The 21,850-nt window shown below is 44.2% G+C and overlaps 1 protein-coding gene across 5 annotated transcripts in view; it reads right to left on the reverse strand.

Annotated features, from left to right (window-relative positions):
* Nucleotides 1-20,825, reverse strand: part of Cep41 (centrosomal protein 41) — a 42,750-nt gene extending 21,925 nt beyond the window's left edge. For 2 of the 5 annotated variants that reach the window (XM_052720026.1, XM_052720024.1), the window contains exons 1-2: nucleotides 20,709-20,825; nucleotides 6,737-6,800 (exon numbers count right to left, since the gene is read on the reverse strand). In XM_052720026.1, the coding sequence (XP_052575986.1) occupies nucleotides 6,737-6,800; nucleotides 20,709-20,741 (97 nt within the window). In that variant the 5' untranslated portion in view covers nucleotides 20,742-20,825. Of the gene's footprint in view, nucleotides 1-6,736; nucleotides 6,801-14,694; nucleotides 14,791-20,708 lie in introns of those variants that run through there. The other 3 variants (XM_052720023.1, XM_052720022.1, XM_052720027.1) reach the window with 2 other exon arrangements.
* Between the last annotated feature and the right edge of the window lie 1,025 nt (nucleotides 20,826-21,850).

Genomic DNA, 21,850 nt, shown 5'->3' on the forward strand with positions numbered 1-21,850 from the left:
CTGCCCAGTACTGAATTTGAGTTCCCAGCTCTAGCAGGGGACTGCCAGCAGCTTGCTGACTTCCAGCGGGTCTTCATGGCTCACCCTGAGCTCTGCTGACCTTCATTTCCACAGTCCCTGCTCTGGCTTCCCCAGCAGGAAGCCTGGCCCTTCCCTCCCTCCCTCCCTCCCTCCCTCCGCAGCGAGCAGCTCGCCTCTCACAAGGCATATATCACCGACTAGACTGCCTTATCTACCTTCGTCTACAGAAAGCCCAGGGCTATTTATCTGTGCACATCCACACACACAATCTTTATTCCTGTGTTCTAGTGTAGGAGACACCAGAAATACACTAGCTGGATGAAATACACTCCAAAACTCTGCCGTTTGAGAAGTCCTTAGAGAAAAGTTATTTTATAATGTAACTAATCACATCCTGATTTGGCTTGTGTTTCATATATCCGATCTTCTAATTTCCTTTAAATGATATACAACTTAATTGATACGTAATTATGTTACAGAGTACACATATGAGCCATCGACTCGGACAACCTAGAAACGCCTAAGGTGATGCTTAGCTTCTACCTTGTTTACCACTGAAGTTGCAATGAAAGGTATCTAATAAGAGTTCCACTATTTGAATCAAGAGAAAGAAACAACTCAACTCTATCAGCAGCCCTGTGCTAAGACAGAGTACAATCGATTCACGGAGTGACTCACTGCTTTGATTTTTTCCCCATTGTGTTCCTATAATTTAATAACGTTATTTGTACTGAGCATGTAACAAAAGCAAATGATTCTGAGCAGCAGTAATCTAGAGAGGGTAAGATTTATAAGGCAGGAATTCAGTTGCTAAGAGACAGCTCCACGGCTTTATTTTTTCTTCAATATTTCCCTCCTCTACGGAGAAGTTCTTTTGGCTCCGAAGGAGCAGGAAGCGTGAAAAGAGGCGGCACAGTGGTCCTTTGTTAACCAGATCAGTTATATGTAGGTCTACAGCTTTCTGGTTTGTAAAAGCTTTTCACATACATTCCTTCCTTTGACGTAAGAGACAAATCAAATACCAAATGAAAACGAAGCGCATGTAGTCTGTAATGAGCTTGAGTGCTTAAGATCAAAACTATTATCGAATAATCAGGAAAAGGAGAGACGAAGGAAGAAAAGGAAATGATTAGTTGTGTAGATGTAACAAAAGGAAGGTGACATCCATAAAAATAAAAATCATGCTAGAAAAGACCAAGTGGAGGAGGGTACAGGATTTGGAAAGCCTCAGACAACTGAATTGAAAACCGAAGCGAGAGAACAATGCAGCGCCCATGAAAGATGAGACCCACACAGGAAGAGCCCGGTTTAGAGTGTCCTTAATGAAGCCTGTGGAGCCACAGAACCGAGACCCAGAGAGGTGCCTGGAACACACAGTCCTGCCTGCCGCTGGGACTGAGCAAAATGCAAGGGGGCCTCAGAAGTCAGGCCCCTTTGGCACAGTCCCCAGTGGTGGGGACTGGAAAGAAACACCTAGGCACCTATGAAACAAAGGAAATGCTGCAAGTTCCCCATAATTCTGAGGTCAGCCCCAGCTGTACAGCAGGGCTCAGGCTTCTGTGAGAAGTGGAGTCAGGAGCACAGAGACAAAAGAGCCTCTTTCAGGAGGAAGGAAGAGACCAGAAGACATGCCACAGACATGACATGCCACAGAATTCTTGATTGTGTGTGTGTGTGTGTGTGTGTGTGTGTGTGTGTGTGTGTGTGTGTGTGATTAATTCTAAATTGACCACTGTTTTATAAGAAAAGATTAAAGGCTCACCTAGTTAGCCTAGAAATGGGAACTGCTTACTCATCCTGCCTATTTCCATGGCTCTGGCTGCAGAGCTTAAAACCATCCACAGGTGAGACGTCTCCCTGCAGCTTGGGCTTTATGGCCCTCTCAGTGTTTTCTTAAGCAGGACTCCTCAACATTTTCACCTACAGCAATGATTAACCTTTGGGCACAATGACGTGTTTAGGGCTCCTGGGGCCTTGATAGCCCCAGAGGTTGACAGGCTGTACATCTTAGCATATAACCCACAGGTTTTGCACACTAGAGAGCTAAGTCACAAAAATACATGGAAATGCAAACATTAAAGGTCTCTCCCTGAAGCTGATTCATGGCTAAATGTGAAACACACACACAACCAAATGCTAGAATAGGATTTTTCTCCACACTGACTATAAAGTACTTGGGAGCTTGAAGCAATAGGACATGCTTTGGCCCTTCCAAAAGCTATTACAAAACTAGTTTGAGAGACTTTTGCTTCTAGGAAAGAAGGGTAGATGTAATTTATTCCTCCAGCTAAGTCCCACAAAAACCCCAGACAACCCACAGCATGGGAGCATACATCTGAAAATCATATTTCTGTTAAGAGTCTAGTATCCAGAATAAACAAAAGAACTTATAATGTGGAAAAATAACCAGTTTTAAAATGAGCAGATGATTGGAATAGACATTTTTCCATAGGAAATATACAAGTGCCAATAAGCACACAAAAAGGGTGTTCATCAACATCTGTCATCAGGAACACACAAATTAAAACCATTTTTAAAATCCTTCATGCCACGATGGTGGACATAATCAAGATGACCGACAAAGTGATGGTGAGTTGTGGAGAGGACACAGACCTCCTGTACTACTGACGGTAAGGTAGAGTTTGGTTGGTATGCTCTCAGAAAAAAAAGAAAGTATCATATGACCAGGAATTCAACTCCTCAATATCTATCCAAGAGAACTAGAAACACATGTACACAAAAACTTGCATATATTGATGTTCCTAGACACACCATGGCCAAAAAGTATGAGAAATCCAAACGTCCATCAACTGATAAGTAGAGAGAGACAATACAGAAGACCTGTCCAACAGAACGGTATTTGGCAATACAAAGGAATGCAGTGCTGACATGTGTTGTGGCATGGATAAACCTTGAATACACACACTATGTTAAAGGTGGCAGACACAATAGGCCATGTACTATACAACTCCACCTACATGAATGGCCAGAATATGCAAATCCACAGAAACAGAAAACTGATCTATAGTCTCAATGTAGTCAAGATGTTCTCTCTAAATTGATAAATAATTCCTATTAAAAATCAGCCCTTTTTGCTGGGTGGTGGTGATACATGCCTTTAATCCCAGCACTCAGGAGGCAGAGGCAGGTGGATCTCTGTGAGTTTGAGGCCAGCGTGGTTTACAAAGTGTTCCAGGACAGCTAGAGCTGATACACAGAGAAACCGTCTCACCCACTGCCCCCGCCCCTGCTCCCCCCAAAAAAACCACCCAAAACAAAAATCAGCCCTTTTATAAAAGTGAAGAAAATTATTCTGAAGTTTATATGGAAAAGCAAAGAAATGAGAATAGTTAAAATAATGTTGTAAAGAGAAACAGAATGGGAATAACGAGGCTAACCAATTCTAAGTATCCAGTGTACTGTGCAGCTACATTAATCAAGACTGCGGTATTGGCAAAGGGCTACATGAACAGATCAAGGGAACAAAACAGAGACCTGGAAATAAACCCACATAAATATCCTCCTGACTGCTGACAAAGATGAAGATGCCAGAGAGTCAGATACCCCTAAATTAGAGAGCTAATCTTCATCTAAGTCAGCCGCCTCTACATAAAAGCAGTTCAAAACCTACCGTGGACTTAAATGTAAAACCTAAAAACTTTCAGGAAAAAATCATGATAGAAAGCATCTCTGGGATATAGTTTAGGGCAAGAGTTCTTAAAGTGGATGATGGAATTATGATTACGAGAAGGAAACAGATAAAAACGAACCTCATCAAGATAAAAAGTTTTTCTTCTTCAAAGACTGTCAGGAGGAAGAGACAAGTTACAGATGGAAAAAGGATCCTTACAAACCATGCCTCTCACAAAGGGCGAGCGTCTAGAATACATAAGAAACTGGAAATAATGATAAAATGCAAGTAACCTGGTCAGCACAGGCATTTCAGCAAAGCAGACAGACAGAAACAAACACACACAAAGACATCCATCATTAGCTGGTAGGCAAGTTTAAGGGTAATGCTCTACTATTACAGACTTTCTCAGTAAGGAAAAATAAAAAAAAAATGGTGTCGACACCAAATGCAGGCGAAGACCTGGAGGAAATGATTGTTCATCTGCTCCTGGTGGGAATGGTAAATGGTACAGACACTTTGGAGAACAGTTTGACAATTCCTTAAAACTGGCAGGAAGATCACGAGTTCAAGGCCAGCCTTGGTTACAAAACGAGTCTGAGGCTAGTCTGAGCTACCTGATTCTCTGTCTCTAAAAGAGACAAAACAAACAAAAAAGCAAATTGAATCAAACCAAACTACAATGTGACTGAGCAACTGTGCCTTTAGACATTTATTCCAGAAAAACTAAGACTTGCTCATATAAAAAGCAGTAAATGAATGCCTACAGAAGTTTACTTCTATTTTGTAACTATCTCCCAATTGGAAACAGGGTGAATTTCCTTCAACTAGCGAGTGATTAAATGAAGTACAGCCATCAGGGAATACCAGCCAGTAACACAAAGGAACAAGCTGTTGTTACACACAACACACTGGAAGAAGCTCCAAAGAACTCTGCCCAATGAAAAAGTCCATCCAGGCTGGACACGCAGGGCTCAGTGGTAGGGCAACAGCCTTGCATGCTTAATTGCCTGTGTTTACTCCCCAGCAATACGCAAAGAAAAGAGACAGAAGCATGGCAGCAAAATGCTGTATACTGCACAGCTCCACAGGGGCAGCGTTAAAAACAAACAAAAAACCGAACCGAGAGACTGGAAAAATCAGTAGCTAAAAGGATTACAGAGGGATGGAGTGGAAGTAGGCAGGGCTCCTAAAGCACAACATGGGGACCTTTGTGGGGACGGCAGTACTCTAAGGCTTGGCTGCACATGTCCATGCTGTTATCACCATAGCAATAGTGGAGGCTGAGAGAAGCCAGGTAAAGAGTATGTGGAATTTCCATTTCATTTCTTACAGAGGCATCTGCATCCACAATTACTTCAAAATAAAAAGCTTAATTAACAGAAAGCAGTTTAAAACTCTTGGGATATAAAAGGATTCTGGCATTTAATATGCACTACAAAATCAGATGTTATGCATTGCATTAAAAATTAAAATTAATTTCAGAGACCATTATTAAGTCAAATTTTAGTTATGGTTGGATTGAAGAGATAGAAGGGGGTGGCAGAAATTCCTATTTGATTTCCATGAGAAAAATGTTATGAAGGTATATGAAGATAAATCTAGATGTCTGAAACAAACCTGGGCTCTTAAATTTACTTGTTTGTTTATTGTGGTACAGGAAATAGAATCTAAGGTCTAGCAAATGCTGGACCTGCACTCTGTCACTGGGTATATCACTGAGCTACACTCTCATTCCTTTAAAAGACAACATTTTACATTTTTAGTGATAGGTAGCTCTTTGTGAACTCAAGGCTAGTCTGATCGACATGGCCAGTTCCAGGCCATTTAGGTATCTGTGGCACAAAAATGTACGGGGGTAAAAAGATTTTGACTGAAATTCATTTTTTACTGTGTTCTTTAACAGAACAGACGAGCACCTTACAAAACTATGACACTTCAAGTCTTCCATTGAGAGGAAGCTGGACTCGTTGAGGATATTGTGGCAGAAGAAATATTTGGGGAGAAAACACAGGACAAGAAGTCCAAGAGCCAGGGCATCAGGCTTAGCACCCACCCTCCAGTGTAGACTTCCTCACCCTGCCAACAACCCTAGTTTTTATCTCCTTCACTGAGATCTGAGTAAATCACAACATCTCCAGGTCACCATCTTCTCCTCTGAAACAGTAATAATATTTCCACTTGCCTGTGGCACAGGATACGTGCAATAATAAATACCTGTGTAGCATGGGACTGTTTCAAAGAAATAGGACATGCAAATCTGGAACACTGAAAACATTTGCATCTATGGTAGTGAGGAAGCGCAGAATGGAAGACCATGACTCGAAGGAGAGCGGAGGAAGGGGAGGGTGATTTAAACGTAGGGAACATTCCCCTTCACTTCCCTCAGGTGTCTTCAGATACTGCAGGAAAACTATGGATTTTGAGGCAAAGGCTGAAGAACACAGAGACAAACAACCCCAACCTCACAAGACTGCAGACCCACTGGGATCTGGCCAGCAGCAGCAGCAGCAGCAGCAGCAGAACTCGGAGAGATGCAGACAGCATGGTTCTCTTGCATGAGCTTTCAGCTAAGGCAGCACTAACTCAATCTCGGCTGGCATTTTAGTTCCTCGTTCAAGTCAGCCGGCCTCCACTTGAGTCTTGGTGCTCTAATTGCAAAAGCCACAGCCCACAGCCATCCTCCTATCCATGAGTCCACACTTTTACATGTGGTCAGCACTCTGTAAACACTGGACTGAACAAACACGCACACGTCTGATCTATTGCTGTCAGTTTGATGGAGTACACTTCAGGTGCTCCAGAATGGAGTGTGACCTCCTGACATTTACTCAGCATCGGCCCTGTAACTTATCGATTCCTAGGATTTCCCTTTCTTGATTTAGATGATTTCTAATGGGGGAAGTAATAATAACTGAAATTACGTGAGTGCAAATTTTACTGATAATCTGAAATACAGCTTTCAAAGACATCAGGCAAGACAATAAGAAACTTCCAGCTATGGTTGGTCCCAGCTTGATGGGCACTTTCCTGTCTATCAACGGCTACTAGATTTTTAAAATTCTGTTTCGGATTTTGACTTACCAGTATCCAGTCTTGACTTGATATGTTGATACCTTGGGTTCTGTGGTATCCGTCTGGTCAGATACTACAAAAAAAGACAATTCACAAGGAAGGAGATTCAAGTGAGGGTCGTGGTGGGAAGAGGGGAACATATGCTGAAATTCAGACTTTAATGACAAATGAGGTTCAGAGGATCAACTGTCCCTTACAGAAAGGGCTCTGCAGTATGACATTTCCTCCGGTGGAGGTAGTTACCTTGTTTCTATCAAAACATTTCCAATTTTATCAAAATAATCTCAGAGTACTGTGTGCTAAGGGAAAAAACCTTAGGAAGACTGTCTTCCAATGAGGTAGCTATGCTGTTGTCTTTTTAGGATGGCTTCAGGGCCATCTCCTATGGGCACTCCTAGGTGTTATCCACAGCTTCTTACAGTGTGGCAGGCAGGATCCAGATGCTCCAGATGCTGGCAGGCTCTCTGGGGCTCCACAGATGTCACTGCCATGGCATCTGCTCTGTGGCAGCTGAGGCTCATGTTGGGCTCGGGGTGAGCTTACGGTCGGCAGAGATGTCTATGTCAGATTTGCTGTGTGTTGTACTGTGTTCTGGCAGTTAACCCTTGGAATCCAAGGGCAGACAATCTCCCGTATTAAATTCCTGAGGTGAATACAAAAGCTGCCAAGGAAGGGCAAGCTTAGAACAAAGAGCTTCCTTGCTCCGGCCTGTGTCTGGCCTACAGATCCGAAAAGCATGTGTTCTATCCAGGCAGCTGTACCTTCCAACCTGCATCTCCTGCATGTGCTCCTATGCCGCACTGGTGGGGACTGTTCCTCCTGATGTCAGCAGTTCAGACAGATAACTGCCAAAAGTGCCTTTCCTCAACTTCTCTTGGGCAAAACCTTGGTCCAGTGTGAAGCTGTCTGAGGTAGAAATAGGCACTCTCCCCCTGGCCTGCAGAATAGGGAACACCATCCCATCCTTTACAACTAGATTTTCTTCCCCTAATTTAGGATTTTCTTGAAGAGAGGGACAATAAATTACTCACGTTTGTAGGACCTAGTACATGCTAAATCCATTGATTATTGCTAGAGTCAATCAATGATTATTTGTCTAAGGACTGAACCATACTACCTGGTTCCTAAGGAGAGAATGTCAACCTTACAAAGACTTGATCATTTGCCTTAGAAAACAGTGAGGGACAAGCCTGCTGTTGGGAGGACTGTGAGATAAATCACATGCATCAGAACACTTTCTTGAACGGCCTACAGAGCACAGAACCAGCCTAGGACACTTCTGTGGTTTATGCAATACCTGCTGGCCAGCATTAGATTTCCTGGCACAAGGATTTTTAAAACCTGAGGGCAGGACAGCCAGAGAGATGCCTTAGTGGATAAAGATGTTTACTACCAACCCAGTGACCTGCATTCCATACCTAGGGCCAAATGGTGGAAGGAGAGGACCAACTCTGGAAAGTCGTCCTATGGCCGTATCACTAACACTGTGGCATGCACGACCATGTCTGTGCGCACACACTATGTAAAAATCTAACAAAAACAAAACTGAGGGTACCTACAGAGAATTATCCATTTTTAATTTTGCCAAGTAAGTACATAAAACCCTCACAACTTCCACTTGCTATCTTATTTTTTAAGGTAAGTATATTTATATTTTAACTAAATTAATTTTTTAATGACACAACACATAAACTATCTGCTTTTCTTTTTTTTTTTTTTCTTCCAGCAGTGAGGATCAAACCCAGGGCTTCTCATATGCTAGGCAACCACACTAAACCACTCACTCTCAGCCCCACCATCTGCTATTTCAATTACCTAGAAGGTTTAAAAAAAAGAAAAAAGAAAAAGAAAAAAGCCCTCAGGGTAAAAAGGTCAGTTCCTTCATGTTATTAAAAAGCCAATGACGTTGTCTGTATTTTTCATTTCACACCAGGCAAGTAAAACCTTTATTATGAACACTGAGCACGGGTCCTCTGCTAGTGTTTGCAATCACTGAGATGACTTAGCCTCAGAAAAATGGTGGAAAACTCGTTTCACGCTGTGATCAGTCATGGCTGCCTGGAAGAGCAAGCAAGTGAAATACCAGCTCCAACACCTTCCCGAGAGAAGAGGGAGAAGGTTCTTAAGAGAAAGAACGGCATACAAATAGAGAGAGAGACTGAAGGCCAGGTTCCCAGAGGCAGACAATATCATGAAAAATTAAACAGTGAACTAAATCCAGCAAAATCACACACACACACACACACACACACACACACACACACACACACACACACACACACACTGTTTCACTTATCTTAAACCGAGGGACGTTTCCCCCTTGTCTATATTTTTATCATTTCTATACCCTATTTCCTGTTTTTACTTTGTTTTGTTTCCTAGCAAAGCTTCTTTTGAAAACTCCCAGGCTTGTCTCTGCTGAACCATGGAGATTTGTCCATCCCTCAGCCAAATAGCTGAGCTGTGAGGGTCCTCTGGGGACCAGGTGTGGTGGCGGTGGAATGAGGAGGGAGGGAGGGAGGGAGGGAGGGAGTGCGGACAGCTGCAGCTGCTGAGGGCTCCCCACCCCCGGTTTTCCCTTACATGGACTGATGAGAAATCCATATGCTGCTGGAGAAAAATGTCAGACTTCTTTTCCCAGTTCTCATTTCTGTTCAGTTTCTTAGTTCTTTCCAGGACCTGAATCAACATGAAGCTCTGTGTGCTGCATTGCCCACAGAGTGCCTTAGGCTCTGAGGAAGCACCACACTTTCTTCCCAAACTCTTGCTTTGGGGTGGCCGTTTCTTGACCTACTGACCAACTGGCTTTGTTTCCATGATATACCCAGGCTGGAAGGGTGGGAAGGGAAAGCTCTGTGACAAGAAGCCGTTTCAAGAGAGACTACTCATTCCTCTACAAATACTTAGTGAGTGCCATTCATTCCATGGACATTTATTACTGAGTGCCTAGCAGAAGTAGGTCCCTATGTGGGACACAGAGATAAAAACAGGCCTGGCCTTCAGCTCTTGCTCCCCATGGATATACAGGTGTCAATGTGACAAGGAGAGGGAACAGAGGGGGATGGGGACACATGAGACAGTACCTTAACAAGGCCCAGGGTCAAGAACTGATTCCTAGAGAGTGCTCACTGAGCAGGATCCCCAGGGCCACGGTGGTGGGTCACGTGCAAAGACTGTGGTGTGGGCATTACAAGGCCCCAGCAAACAGAAAAGCCCAGGGAAACACAAAGACAAAAGTGTCGGTGATCTCAAGAGAGCCAGTCACCACTGGAAGGCACAGAGTGCTGGGGGCCTGAGAGAACAAAGGGCGCTGGAGAGGCAGGGCAGGGCAGGGCACACAGGGCCTTCCATCTGAAAGACCCAAGGCACTGCACCCTGGCCTGCCCATCTGTGGATTCCAGTACGTGCAATCTTGCCAGCTCTGTGCCCGGGGACATTTATCAAGGTCTCAGTAGTGGGGCCGCTGCTGGCGTTTCCTAGGAAGAGGCAAGGTATACGGTTAACACAAGAGCCAGCCCGGACGTCAACAGTATGGAACTTGAGAAGCCCAAGAGAAGAGGATGGGGAGTCACCCAAGATTTAAGGAGGACTAATGAGATCCTACTTATATTTTGGGATATCTACACAATATGGAGAATATGATCATAGTCAAGAAAAGAGGCACAGAAATCAGCTGAGAGACTTTTGCTGGGGGATACGAAGCCCTACAAAAGTGGCAGCAGAGCTAGAGAAGAAAGTTTCGAGAAATCTTTGAAATGTGAGGCTGGGGCTATAGCTCTGTCTAGTGCCCGCTCCTCCATCTTTAACATGAAGATCAGCATGGCTACTCATGGACCACAATACAAAAGAGGGAAGTGGCACCATAATCCCCCAGAAAAGGTAGTGAAAGACGAGGCAGATATGGAAAAACATTATGTATGAGGTTTGGAGACATATTAAGTATGGGATGTTTGTAGGTTATCAAAAATGGAAGTATCCAGCTGAGTATATGGACACAGAGATCAGGAGAAAGCTAGGCGCAAAACAATTTGGGAATTATCCATATACAGGCAGCATATGAAGCCATGAGATTGGCCAAAATCACTCTAGGAACAGTGTACACTAGGAAGAAAATTCCCAACCTTGACAGTGGGATGGGGAAGAGCTCTGGCTGAGGCCAGAGAAAGCGGATTATGAAAAGTACAGAAGGAAAGTTACAAGAAGAAGGAAGCAGTCAACACGGAACAAAGTTGTCAAACCCCAGAACAGGAGGCCAAGCATGAGCAGGCCAGCAAGAACCCAGTCAATTAGCAGAACAGAAGGTGAGTTTGGACTTACAAATCAGGACTTGTTGATGGGGCCGGAGGGAGGCAGTCACAGGAGAGGACCAAGGGCAGACGCAAAACCAAGAGTTCAGATGTCTGGAGGGTGGGGAAACAGACAGATGGTCTTTTTGTTTCTCTCCAGAGTTGCCAAGGTGAACTCTCTCCTTCCTCTTCCTCCCTCTCCCCCCCCCTCCTCTCTGTGGTGCTCTTTATGTATTTTTTCTAGGGGGGGGGGATGGAGAAATTTAAGGATGTTTACAGATGAACGGGCAGAGGCCCAGAGCCCAGGTGGAAGGGGCAGCTTTTGATACGTATTTAAAATAAAGATTAAAAAAAATCTATGGTCATAATAAAGCTCATCATGAGAGGGCAGGAAGTTGAGAAAGCTCATGTTTGTAAATTATTACAGGCTTTTTGGAAATAACCAACTATGCCAAAGACCCTTCAAGGGGCACATTGCTAGAGGGGCACTACCTTAGTCACTTTCCTGTTGCTGCGACATACACCATGACCAAAGAGCAACCCAGAGAGGAAAGGCTTTACTTGGCTACATGTCCTGATTAGAGTCCATCTTGGAACAGGGGCTCCACCTTGTACATCCCTCAGTATCTGTTACAAAACCTTGTGCTAACAAAGGAGCAGGAAGTGCCTGTCAAATACACTGAAGCTGGGCACAGGGGCACACACCTGCAACCCAGGTCCTTTGAAGGGTTAGATAGGAAGACTTGAGTTCTAGGACAACTTGGGTAACTTTGTAAGATCCCAACTCAATACACACACAGAAGCACACGCACATGTAAACACACACACACACACACACACACACACACACACACACACACACACACACACACAAACCATGCAGGCCCATGCACACACTGGTCCCATAAGAGTAGCTCAACATTCTAGATTCTTAGAAGTCTGAAAAAAGACTGCTCAGACATTGGGTTGAGAAGACAGACTTCATGGAAGAATAGGTACTAGATAATAAGAGGATGGAAAAAGTATTCCAAAGAAATAAATTCTAATAGCAAAGCCATTTTAAGGGTATGTTTGAAAAACAAATTGTTCTGTTTGCCGAAGAAAGTTGAAAATCAGCAGAATGGCAACTGCTACTTTCATTTAGTGAGCATGTCCCATGTTGTTTGACATTTGACCGAGCATTTTCCCTACTTCATCTCATTTCACCATCAGCCACTGGGAACCTGAACTCCTGCCAGGGTCTTCACCAGCTCACTGCTAAGTTTCCTTGAATCTCATGAAGCTCTGGGAAAATTCTATGTATGTACATTTTCTCTGCCAGGGGCCTAGGTTTCCACCAAGTTTCCATAGGAGTATGTAACTCCAAAATCTCAATAACCATTAGGCTGCAGAATCCTGGGCTAGTAACGCTGGACCTGGAGAGTAAGGCTTCAAACGGGAAGCCTGACTACAGATCAGGAGTGAGGACTAGCCCTTGTCAACAACGGAACATGGTAAGAATCCTGAGATGCGGGTCATACAGCCACAACAGTGTTCCAGCAGTCCTCTACAGACAGACAGAGGGCGCAAAGTGAGACACAGCTTTGTGGAGCTATGAATGCTGGAGAAGAAAGATTCATGAGAAGTCCACAATGGGATTTTTCTGAAGAAAAATGATAACAAACCAAACCAAACCAAGAGCAGTAAAATGTCTGAACCACAGGAGCTTTTCTGATTTCCCATCTCTCAAAACAGGACTCACATGCTGTCTGCACACTTGAATTTTTTTTTAAAGACACTGTACATTTGGTTCAGAACCTCCCTACTTTTATGTTGACAAATGAGGGGAGTGAAGACTAGTCTTGAGGTAATCTCACATTAAAATAGGTTTTTCAAAGAGGAATTTTTAAAATGGGTATTTTAATTGCTCCCATTATGTTAATATCAAACAGTTATGTCGGTCCAAGACTCCAATACAGCAATATCTGCTTTCTCAGTAGCTACTACCCATGGCAGACTGTATTTTTCAAGAGAGAGTCAAAATTTCCCACCCCATTGGACTGTGGTTTTATAATCTGCTGTCTGAGACGTGAGGCCTATGACTTCCTCATCTCCAGACTCTGGAGAGCCTGGGCTATGACTTCCAAGGCGCAATGGTAAAAGACAGTACAGCTTCTACCTGGTTCTCTTGGGTCACTTGCTCTTAGAACTCAGCTACCAAGTGTGGGAAAGTCCAGGCCACATGAAAAATGACATTTGTAGGAGATTATTAGCTCCAACAAACAGACCGCATCTGTGGACATATATGTAAGTGGAGTTTTTGAAAAAACTCTAGCTTCAGGCTATCTGCAAAATCTCATGAGCTTTCATGAGATAACCATCTAGCAGAGCTAGGAGCCAGAAGAGATAACAACTGAAGGGTTCCTGTGAAGCCACTAAATCAGGGTATTATTATTCCTACCAAATCATCATAGAACTGGAGTAGTACCCTACCCTCATTTCTCCTGCTAAGTTTCTTCGGTCTAACCATGGCAAAAGTCTACACTGCCTGAACTTTACTCTGTAATCCACTACAATGATTGCGGTCTCGCTGCTCTACCGTTGACTGTAGTTCTCATGCCAGCTACCGAATGTCAAAAATCTACTTGCCAAATATAAGGGATATTTCCCCTTAAACTTCTTGATCCTTTTATATCATGATAGAATATAATTTTTTTTAAAAAACACACTTGTTTCTACTGCAATTGGCTTCAGTAATCTCTCTCTCCTCTGACATTCCATTGATACATGACTCATTCCTGTCAGCCCCCTAATTACTGTGTTTCTCAGGATTCCACCTCCTCAATCAATAGACTCTCTGTGAGTCAAGACTTAGACTTACTTCCTTTTATAGGCTTCTAATCTCCAAATGGTGGAGTTTTACCCCTAACTTCGCCTTCCAGCTTTAGACGTATCTGTTCAGAGTATCTGTGAAGGACTACGTCTGACAATAGCAGTGTAGAGAGTTCGGGTCCCTAGCTTATGTTCTTGCAAGCATGTCAGGAAAACAAGTAAATAAAATCATTGTAGATGATGATAAACTGGAACAGAGAACAGACTGAATGGACGTATCTAATTCTACCCCCTCCCAAAACCTCAGTAAGACTTCATTAAACAGTATTTTAGGGCCATAAACAATGCCAAATCCAGAGAGCGTGGGAGAGATGACAGCATTGAGCACTGGAGTCCTCAAACCCACAGAGAAGCTAGTGATTGAGAAGGCAGATCCCTAGGGAATAAGGAATTAAGTGGCTGGCAGAGGAATAAGCCATATATCACTAGATATCAACAAGTGAAATGACTTGATAGACTTAGGACAGTTGAAGAAGACAGACAGAGCATCAGGGAAAGCCAAGAACAATCTTTAAAAGGCCAAAGAATGGGCTGCCTCAAGCATCCCCCACAACGGGACTGAAAGGAGTGGCTGATGAAAGCTCTATGGAGCTGGATCTCCAGATCACACCCCCACACACAGACACACCACTGCACGAGGCAATTATCCCTTGCCCATCTTGGTAAATGTCACCATCTGTAGCTCACCATCAGTAGGCCTCTTCTTAATAAAAAACAAAAAACCTCAATATCTCAATCACCATGTAAAATCTGCTACGCAGAAACATAAATCGACACCCGAGGGGTAAGAGAACTCTGAGAACATCTTACCTCTCTAACAGTATCGGCGTCCTTATGAAAAGAGATTACCAGTGGCTGGGGAGACGGCTCAATTGGTAAAGTGCATGCCATGCAAGCAGGCAGACTTAAGCTCCAAGCCCTAGCACTCACATACAAGGCTGGGCACGATGGTATGTATCTGCAGCCCCAGTGGTAGGAGACATAGGCAGCAGGATGGGGACAAGCAGATTCCTGGGGCTCACTAACCAGCCAGCAGAGCTTAACCCAAGAACTCCAGGTTAGGTGAGAGACCCTGCATCAAAAACTGAACAGCAGAGGAGGACACTACATGTCCACTTTTGACCACATGTGCACAGGAACGAACATGTACACATACCACACCTACATAGGGTCTCACTATGTAGCCCTGACTGTCCTGGAACTCACTATGTGGACTAGGCTGGCCTCGAACTCACAGAGATGTCCTTGCCTGGGCCTCCTGAATGTTGGTATTAAAGACATGTGCCAGCTTCACAAATAAACTTTTAAAAAACACAAGATAAATTTAAAAAAAGAGACACCAGTGAATTGCCCCTTTTTTCACATCCACTGTGGGGACATCATAAGAAGTAGCTACCTACAAGTGAAGGCAGTCCTCACCAGAAATGGAATCAGCTGGCACCCAGAGCTTCAAGACATATTGTTAAGTGTGGAAAAAAAGCAAGTCAAAACACCATATGTACAATACAACATTTATGTAAAATAAAATTACAATATAAATTTCTCCTTGCCACCCAACATAAATTTTTCAGTAAAATGTGTAGAGAAAAATGATAATTATGAAAAAATTACAGTGATAGTGATGTAGGAAATTTTCCTACATTATAAAGTAGAATAAAAATAAAATTTGGGTCAGGCAGCAGTGGTGGCGCACGCCTTTAATCCCAGCACTCGGGAGGCAGAGCACGGCGGATCGCTGTGAGTTCGAGGCCAACCTAGGCTACAGACTGAGTTCCAGGAAAGGAGCAAAGTTACACAGAGAAAACCTGTCTCAAAAAAAATAAATAAAATAAAATTTGGTAGTAACAATTACCAACAGTGACAATGATGTAGACATATTATTCATAAGAAGTCTAGAGTCAAAGTAAAGGCATACAGAAACTCCAGGAAAAACAATAAAGAGTGAGGAATTTAAATCCTAATTATTATCTGCTGTCCAAAAAACAAAAGGGGAACAAAAGACTCAAGTGTTAGCACAGGAAGCCCAGGGGAGAGGGTCATACCTGTAATCCTAGCACTCAAGAGGCTGAGGCCGGAGGACTAGGTGAGTTCAAGGTCTGTCTAAGCTCCAGTGTGAAACCCTATCTTACAAAAAAAAAAAAAAAAAAAGAGCCGGGCGGTGGTGGCGCACGCCTTTAATCCCAGCACTCGGGAGGCAGAGCCAGGCGGATCTCTGTGAGTTCGAGGCCAGCCTGGGCTACCAAGTGAGTTCCAGGAGAGGCGCAAAGCTGCACAGAGAAACCCTGTCTCGAAAAACCAAAAAAAAAAAAACAAAAAAAAAAAGAAAGAAAGAAAGAAAAAGGGGAGGGCTGGGGAGATGGCTCAGTGGTTAAGAGCACTGGCTGCTCTTCCAGAGGATCAGGGTTCAATTCCCAGCACCCACATGGCAGCTCACAACTGTCTGTAACTCCAGCTCCAGGGGATCTGATGCAGACACACATGGAAGCAAAACACCAATGCACGTGGACTAAGAATAAATAAATCTTTAAAAACAGTGAAAAAAAATCAGAGCTCCTTTAAAAAATAAGAAAAAGAAAACAAGAAGATACAAAGATATTTTGCTGAAGAAGTTGTCTGGATGACAGATAATCACATAATGGTAGAAAAGATTGCAAATGTGTCCATTCAGGAGATACACATGAAAACCATGATGAGGGTTGGCGAGATGACCCAGTGGGTAAAGGCACTCCCTACCAAGCCTGGCAACCCACATGGTGGAAGCAAGAACCAACTTCTGCAAGTTGTCCTCTGACCTCTACACACAAACCATAACACCCCTACACACAAACACCCCACACACACACACACAAATAATCGGTTTTTCAATCCCACAATGAGATAACACCATGGACCTACTCAGAGCAGCTGTAGTAACATTGACAATATCAGATGTTAACAACATTTTGCAAAATCTAAAATTCTCATACACTGTTAACAGGAATGAAAGATAGTACAGCCTCTTTGGAAAATCATATGGCGGTTTCTATTAAAACTAAACATATGCTTACCATACAACTCAGCCACTGTCCTCCTGGGTACCTACCTATCTTACAGAAATGAAAGTTCATGTTCACACAAAAAGGTATACCCAACGACTAGTATTTTTATTTCTAGTAGTCCCAAACTGAAAGCAACCAGAATGTTTTACACTGATTGAATGAGCTAAAGAGTGAGCGAACTGTATATCCACACTACAGAAACTAGCCAGCACTAAGGAGTCAACTGCATGCATCACCCGGATGTATCTCAAGGACATTATCTTGAGTAGAAAAACAGCCATCTGAAAAGGTCATATATTGGGCGATTCTGTTCATATACCATTCTTAAGATGGCAGAATTACAGAGATGGAGAACATATTTGTGGCTGCCAGGGATAAGGGCAGTAAGAGAGGAAATGGGTGTGTTGGGAGAGGTACCATGAGGAAGCTACTGTAGTAACGAAATTCTTTACTCTGACTGCAGCTCTACACATATATAAATCTGGATTATATTAAACCTACGTATATGAGGAGATGGCCTAGAACTATGCATAAATTGTACAAGCTTTAATAAATACCTAGTTCTGATGTGTACTTGTGGAAAACTGAGTGAAAGGCACACAGACCTCTCTTACTATTTTAGCACCTTTCTGCAAAGTTTTTTTTAAAGGGACATCAGAGTGAAACACAGCTCTTAAAAATTAAAATGATGGGGGTCTGAGATATCTCAGTCAGTAAAATGATGACTGGCCAAGCATGAGGATCTGACTTTGAGTCCCAGAATGCATGTGAAAACCTGGGATGATATGCCTGGAATTCCAGTGCTAAGGAGGCAGAGACAGGTGGATCCCTGGGGTGTGCTGCCCAGCCAGCCTGGCTCATTGCTAAGTCCCAAGTCAGTGAGAGACTTTGTCACCAAAAAAGAAGAAAAGAAGAATAAGAATAAGAATAAGAATAAGAAGAAGAAGAAGAAGAAGAAGAAGAAGAAGAAGAAGAAGAAGAAGAAGAAGAAGAAACAAGGTGAATAGCATCTGAGGGAGTACCTGAGGTTGCTGACCTACATATACACACATACACACATGACCCCCCACATACCCACACATATGAACACACACACATATCCATACACATGACCTCCCCATATACCCATACATATGAACACACACACACAGACACATATCCATACACATGACCCCCCCAAATACCCACATATAAACACACACACGCACATCCATACACATGATCTCCCCATAGACCCATACATATGAACACACACACATCCATACACATGACCCCCCATATATCCACACATACGAACACACACACACAAAAATACTCCTCTCTCTCTCTCTCTCTCTCTCTCTCTTTTTCTGTCACACACACACACACACAGACACACACAGCATAGATTACAACCAATATAAGAATGAGAAAATAAAGTTAAATTTCTTAAAGCAGAAAGACAAAAATACAAAGACAGGAAATAAAAGTGAAAAAACCAGAACCAGTTACATGGATCTAATATCAAAATAATGAATCCAAGAAAGAGGGTGGAGAAAATGAAGTCAACAATAAAATAACTCAAGAAAAATGTACAGACTAGAAAGATACAAGTTTCTGGTGTTTACCAAAGTGAGTGAAAACAGACCATAGCAAGGGATCTTTTTGTGAAATGTCATCAACACCAGGCACGAAATGAAGCTTCCTGAAAGGAAAAACCAGTCACAAAGCAGCAGGATGGCTTTGGATTTTTCTACAGAAACACTGGCTGCTGGGCCACTGAGCAACATTTTCAAGATGGTGATGTTTTCCAACCATGAATTCAGCCACACTCTCAGGAAAAAAAAAAAAAAAAAAAAAAAAGCAAATCTAGAATAAAAAGTTTTAGATATGCCTTACATTTTAGGTACAAAAACACTTCTGTATTCTTTCTCAAGAATTCCTGGAAACTCTCCTCCACTCAAAGACGGCAGTAAACACAGTAATTGTGTGCGCCTTCTTCCTCTAACACACTCTTCCTCCTGGACCCTCGTTTCCTTCATGAGAACCAATGAGTGGTCCCAGCTGGGAGTCCCAGCCATCCCTCTCAATGCCATCTCTCAAGGGTGCTCATGCCCCATGGAGTGTTTTACACCTAATATTTCTTCTTCATTCTATCCTCCCTTCCTGACCCCAGTTTAGACGTTCATCAGCAGTCACCTAATCAGTCTCTCTGCTTCTTGCCTTGGCCTTCTCAACTCCATCCTCCACAGTGTGGCTGGAATGGTGCCTAAGATGCAAATCTGACCACACTACTAAAACATCTTAAAAGCTTCTTGAGTTCTGACCAACAGGCTGGAGAAATATGGTGTCGCTCTACAGCTCCCTCTCCCAACCCATCATAGGCATCTACTATTAATATTATTTTAGTGGACAAAACATTTTAATTTAGTGCTGATATGCACACACTGTGGAATTATTAAATCAAGTTAGTAAATACAGTCCTCACTTCACATTTTGTGACGAGAGCTTTGGAACGTTCTCTTAGCTAATCTGAAATATGCATTAATTTTAGCCATCTGCTGTGCAATAATCTCCAACTTTTAGTTCTAACAAAGTTGCTATCCTGTGACCAGCATCTGTACATCTCTTTGTACCTCCATCCCCAACTTCCGGCGACTACTATTCTACTTTCTTCTTCAATGAGTCGGACTTTATAGTCCAAATGTAAGTGACTCTGTGCAGTACTTACACATTACTATCAAGGCTGGGTGGGGGTGGCGCATGCCTTTGATACCAGCGCTCAAGGGGCACCGGCAGGCATGGATCTCTGTGAGTTTGAGGCCAGCCTGGTCTACAGAGCGCGTTCCATGACAGCCAGGGCTACATGGGAGACCTTGTCTCAAAAAAACAAAAACATAAAATAACAGACATTACTATCATGGCGCTCCAATGCACATGCTACAGTTCCCTCAGACACCAGGCACTCACCCAGAAGTGAAAGACCTACAGCTGGTGTTTGATATGAAGGCACACAAGGGTCCTCTCACCTTGCCCCTTGCCTCCGAAGATTCCAACCGGGGCTTGGTAGGAGTCCATGTCTCCTTAGCTCTGTTTATGCTGCTCTCCCTAGCATGCTCTTCACCTGACCAGTGAATGGCCTTGATGTGTTAGGACTCTTCCAGCTCCAGAACCTCCCTCATTCTCTCAGTTGAGTTCTATCTTTCCTCTTACATTTACTCCCCAATCTCACCGTACTCAACTCTAGTGTACAAGTTGCCATCACCAGACTGAACTCACAAAGGGTGGTGGGACTTTGTTGTTCTCTCTGTAGGCCTGGAACTTGTTGGGTAAGAGTCAAATAATACTGGGTGACCGCAGGTAAACGCGATGAGTAAGTCAAGGATACAACAGAAAGGGTCCCATTTTGCTCCCTTGGCAAGGGCTTGGTCTGCTGGTACCCCGACCCCCAGAAGGGATGGGCCCGCACATCTCCTTCCACGTTTCTGGGGAGGTCTTTTATTTTCACTGGTTTTGCAAGTGTCACTCCTAGACTGTCAACTCCTGGAAGGCAGGGGCTGTGTCTTTATGTACTTGGCTCCTCCAACCCTCACAACACGGGCGTCAGTCAGGTCAGCATTCGGGGGAGCCTTGGGAAGCAGAGCCTGGGCCTGCCCCGCCCCCGGCCCTGCGCTCGGCCCCCTCCTCACGCTGCCTACTTCCCGCCTTCCGGGCGGCGGAAGTGGCCGGCTGTTCGTCCCTGCCCACGTGGCGCCCTTTCCGGTGCGCCCGCCCCCTCCGGCTCTCGGGTCCGGACCTGGCCCTCACCTCAGGATTCCCAATGTGCCTCCGGGCAGACATATTTGCTCCAACCGACCACGCTCGGGGTTCTAGCCTCACGTCTCGCTCCTAATCTAGCTTCCCGCCCCCACCGCCCGCTCAGCCGCCTCCCTGTAACCTCGCTTCCGATTGGCCCGGCTGTCCAGGCCAGCCAATAGAAGCTCCGTTTACTGCTTCGGCTGGGCGAGGGAGCGCGAGAAGCGGCTCAATGGTTGCCAAGGGCAACGCGGGACGCCCGCTAGCGCGGCTTTCGGGGCTGGGGCCTGTCGGCCAGCCCCAGCCTGCACGCGGGAAGAGGGGCGCGTGGGTGGGGGCTGGGGGGAGGGGAGGGGAAGGCTGCGGCTGCGCAGAACCGATGAGAGGGGCCCAACCTCAGGCTGAAATGGGAACACAAATTCAGCCCGGGTCGCCCCTGTCCCTCCGTGTGGCCATTCTCACCAAACACAGGGGCTCCTTCTTCCACGACAGAGGACATAGTATGGGCCACGGTTGTTCAGCTGGAACGAGTACATGGTTTATTATTTTCAGGTTAAAGTTATTATGCAAATTATGCAAAATAACATGAGTAAACACAGTAATTATTGTTGCTTTAAAAGCTTTTAGTCTAACTAAAGAACGGCAGCCTTAATTGCAAAGAGCACACACCGTTCAGTGGCTCATCATTCATTTAACGAGTATTTAATAAGCACCTTGTGAGGAAAGCTGCCGTACGTTTGGTGGAGGATGGGAGAGATGACTAAAACCCAATCCCGTTGTCATGGAAACCATTGTGACTCCTGCCACCAGCCACCACCTGTTCTCATTCCAGATCTGAAAATTAAGTCCCAGCACCTTTACAAAACAATTACCCACACAGTTTGACTCGGCCCCTAAATGTCCCACCAAATCCATCAAAATTAGTATTTCCTTTTACAGGGAGGGAGCAGCACAGCAGCCCTTTGTCCTTTGCTCTGAGTCGTTTTTCCAGGAATAGGGAAGGGTTCCATTGGGTTGTTCATACTGGCTAGCATCCATGTGAACTACCGCAGGGGCCGTGCAGATGACCCATTCAACAACACGGTCTCCCATACTCCTGTCTTGCTAGCTGCTTCAGGAACCTACTCTTAGGGCTATACCTCTGTGGGTCAAGT

This window comes from Peromyscus californicus, unplaced genomic scaffold (genome assembly GCF_007827085.1).
Source record: "Peromyscus californicus insignis strain IS unplaced genomic scaffold, ASM782708v3 Scaffold_6__1_contigs__length_162567912, whole genome shotgun sequence".
Lineage (NCBI taxonomy): Eukaryota > Metazoa > Chordata > Mammalia > Rodentia > Cricetidae > Peromyscus > Peromyscus californicus.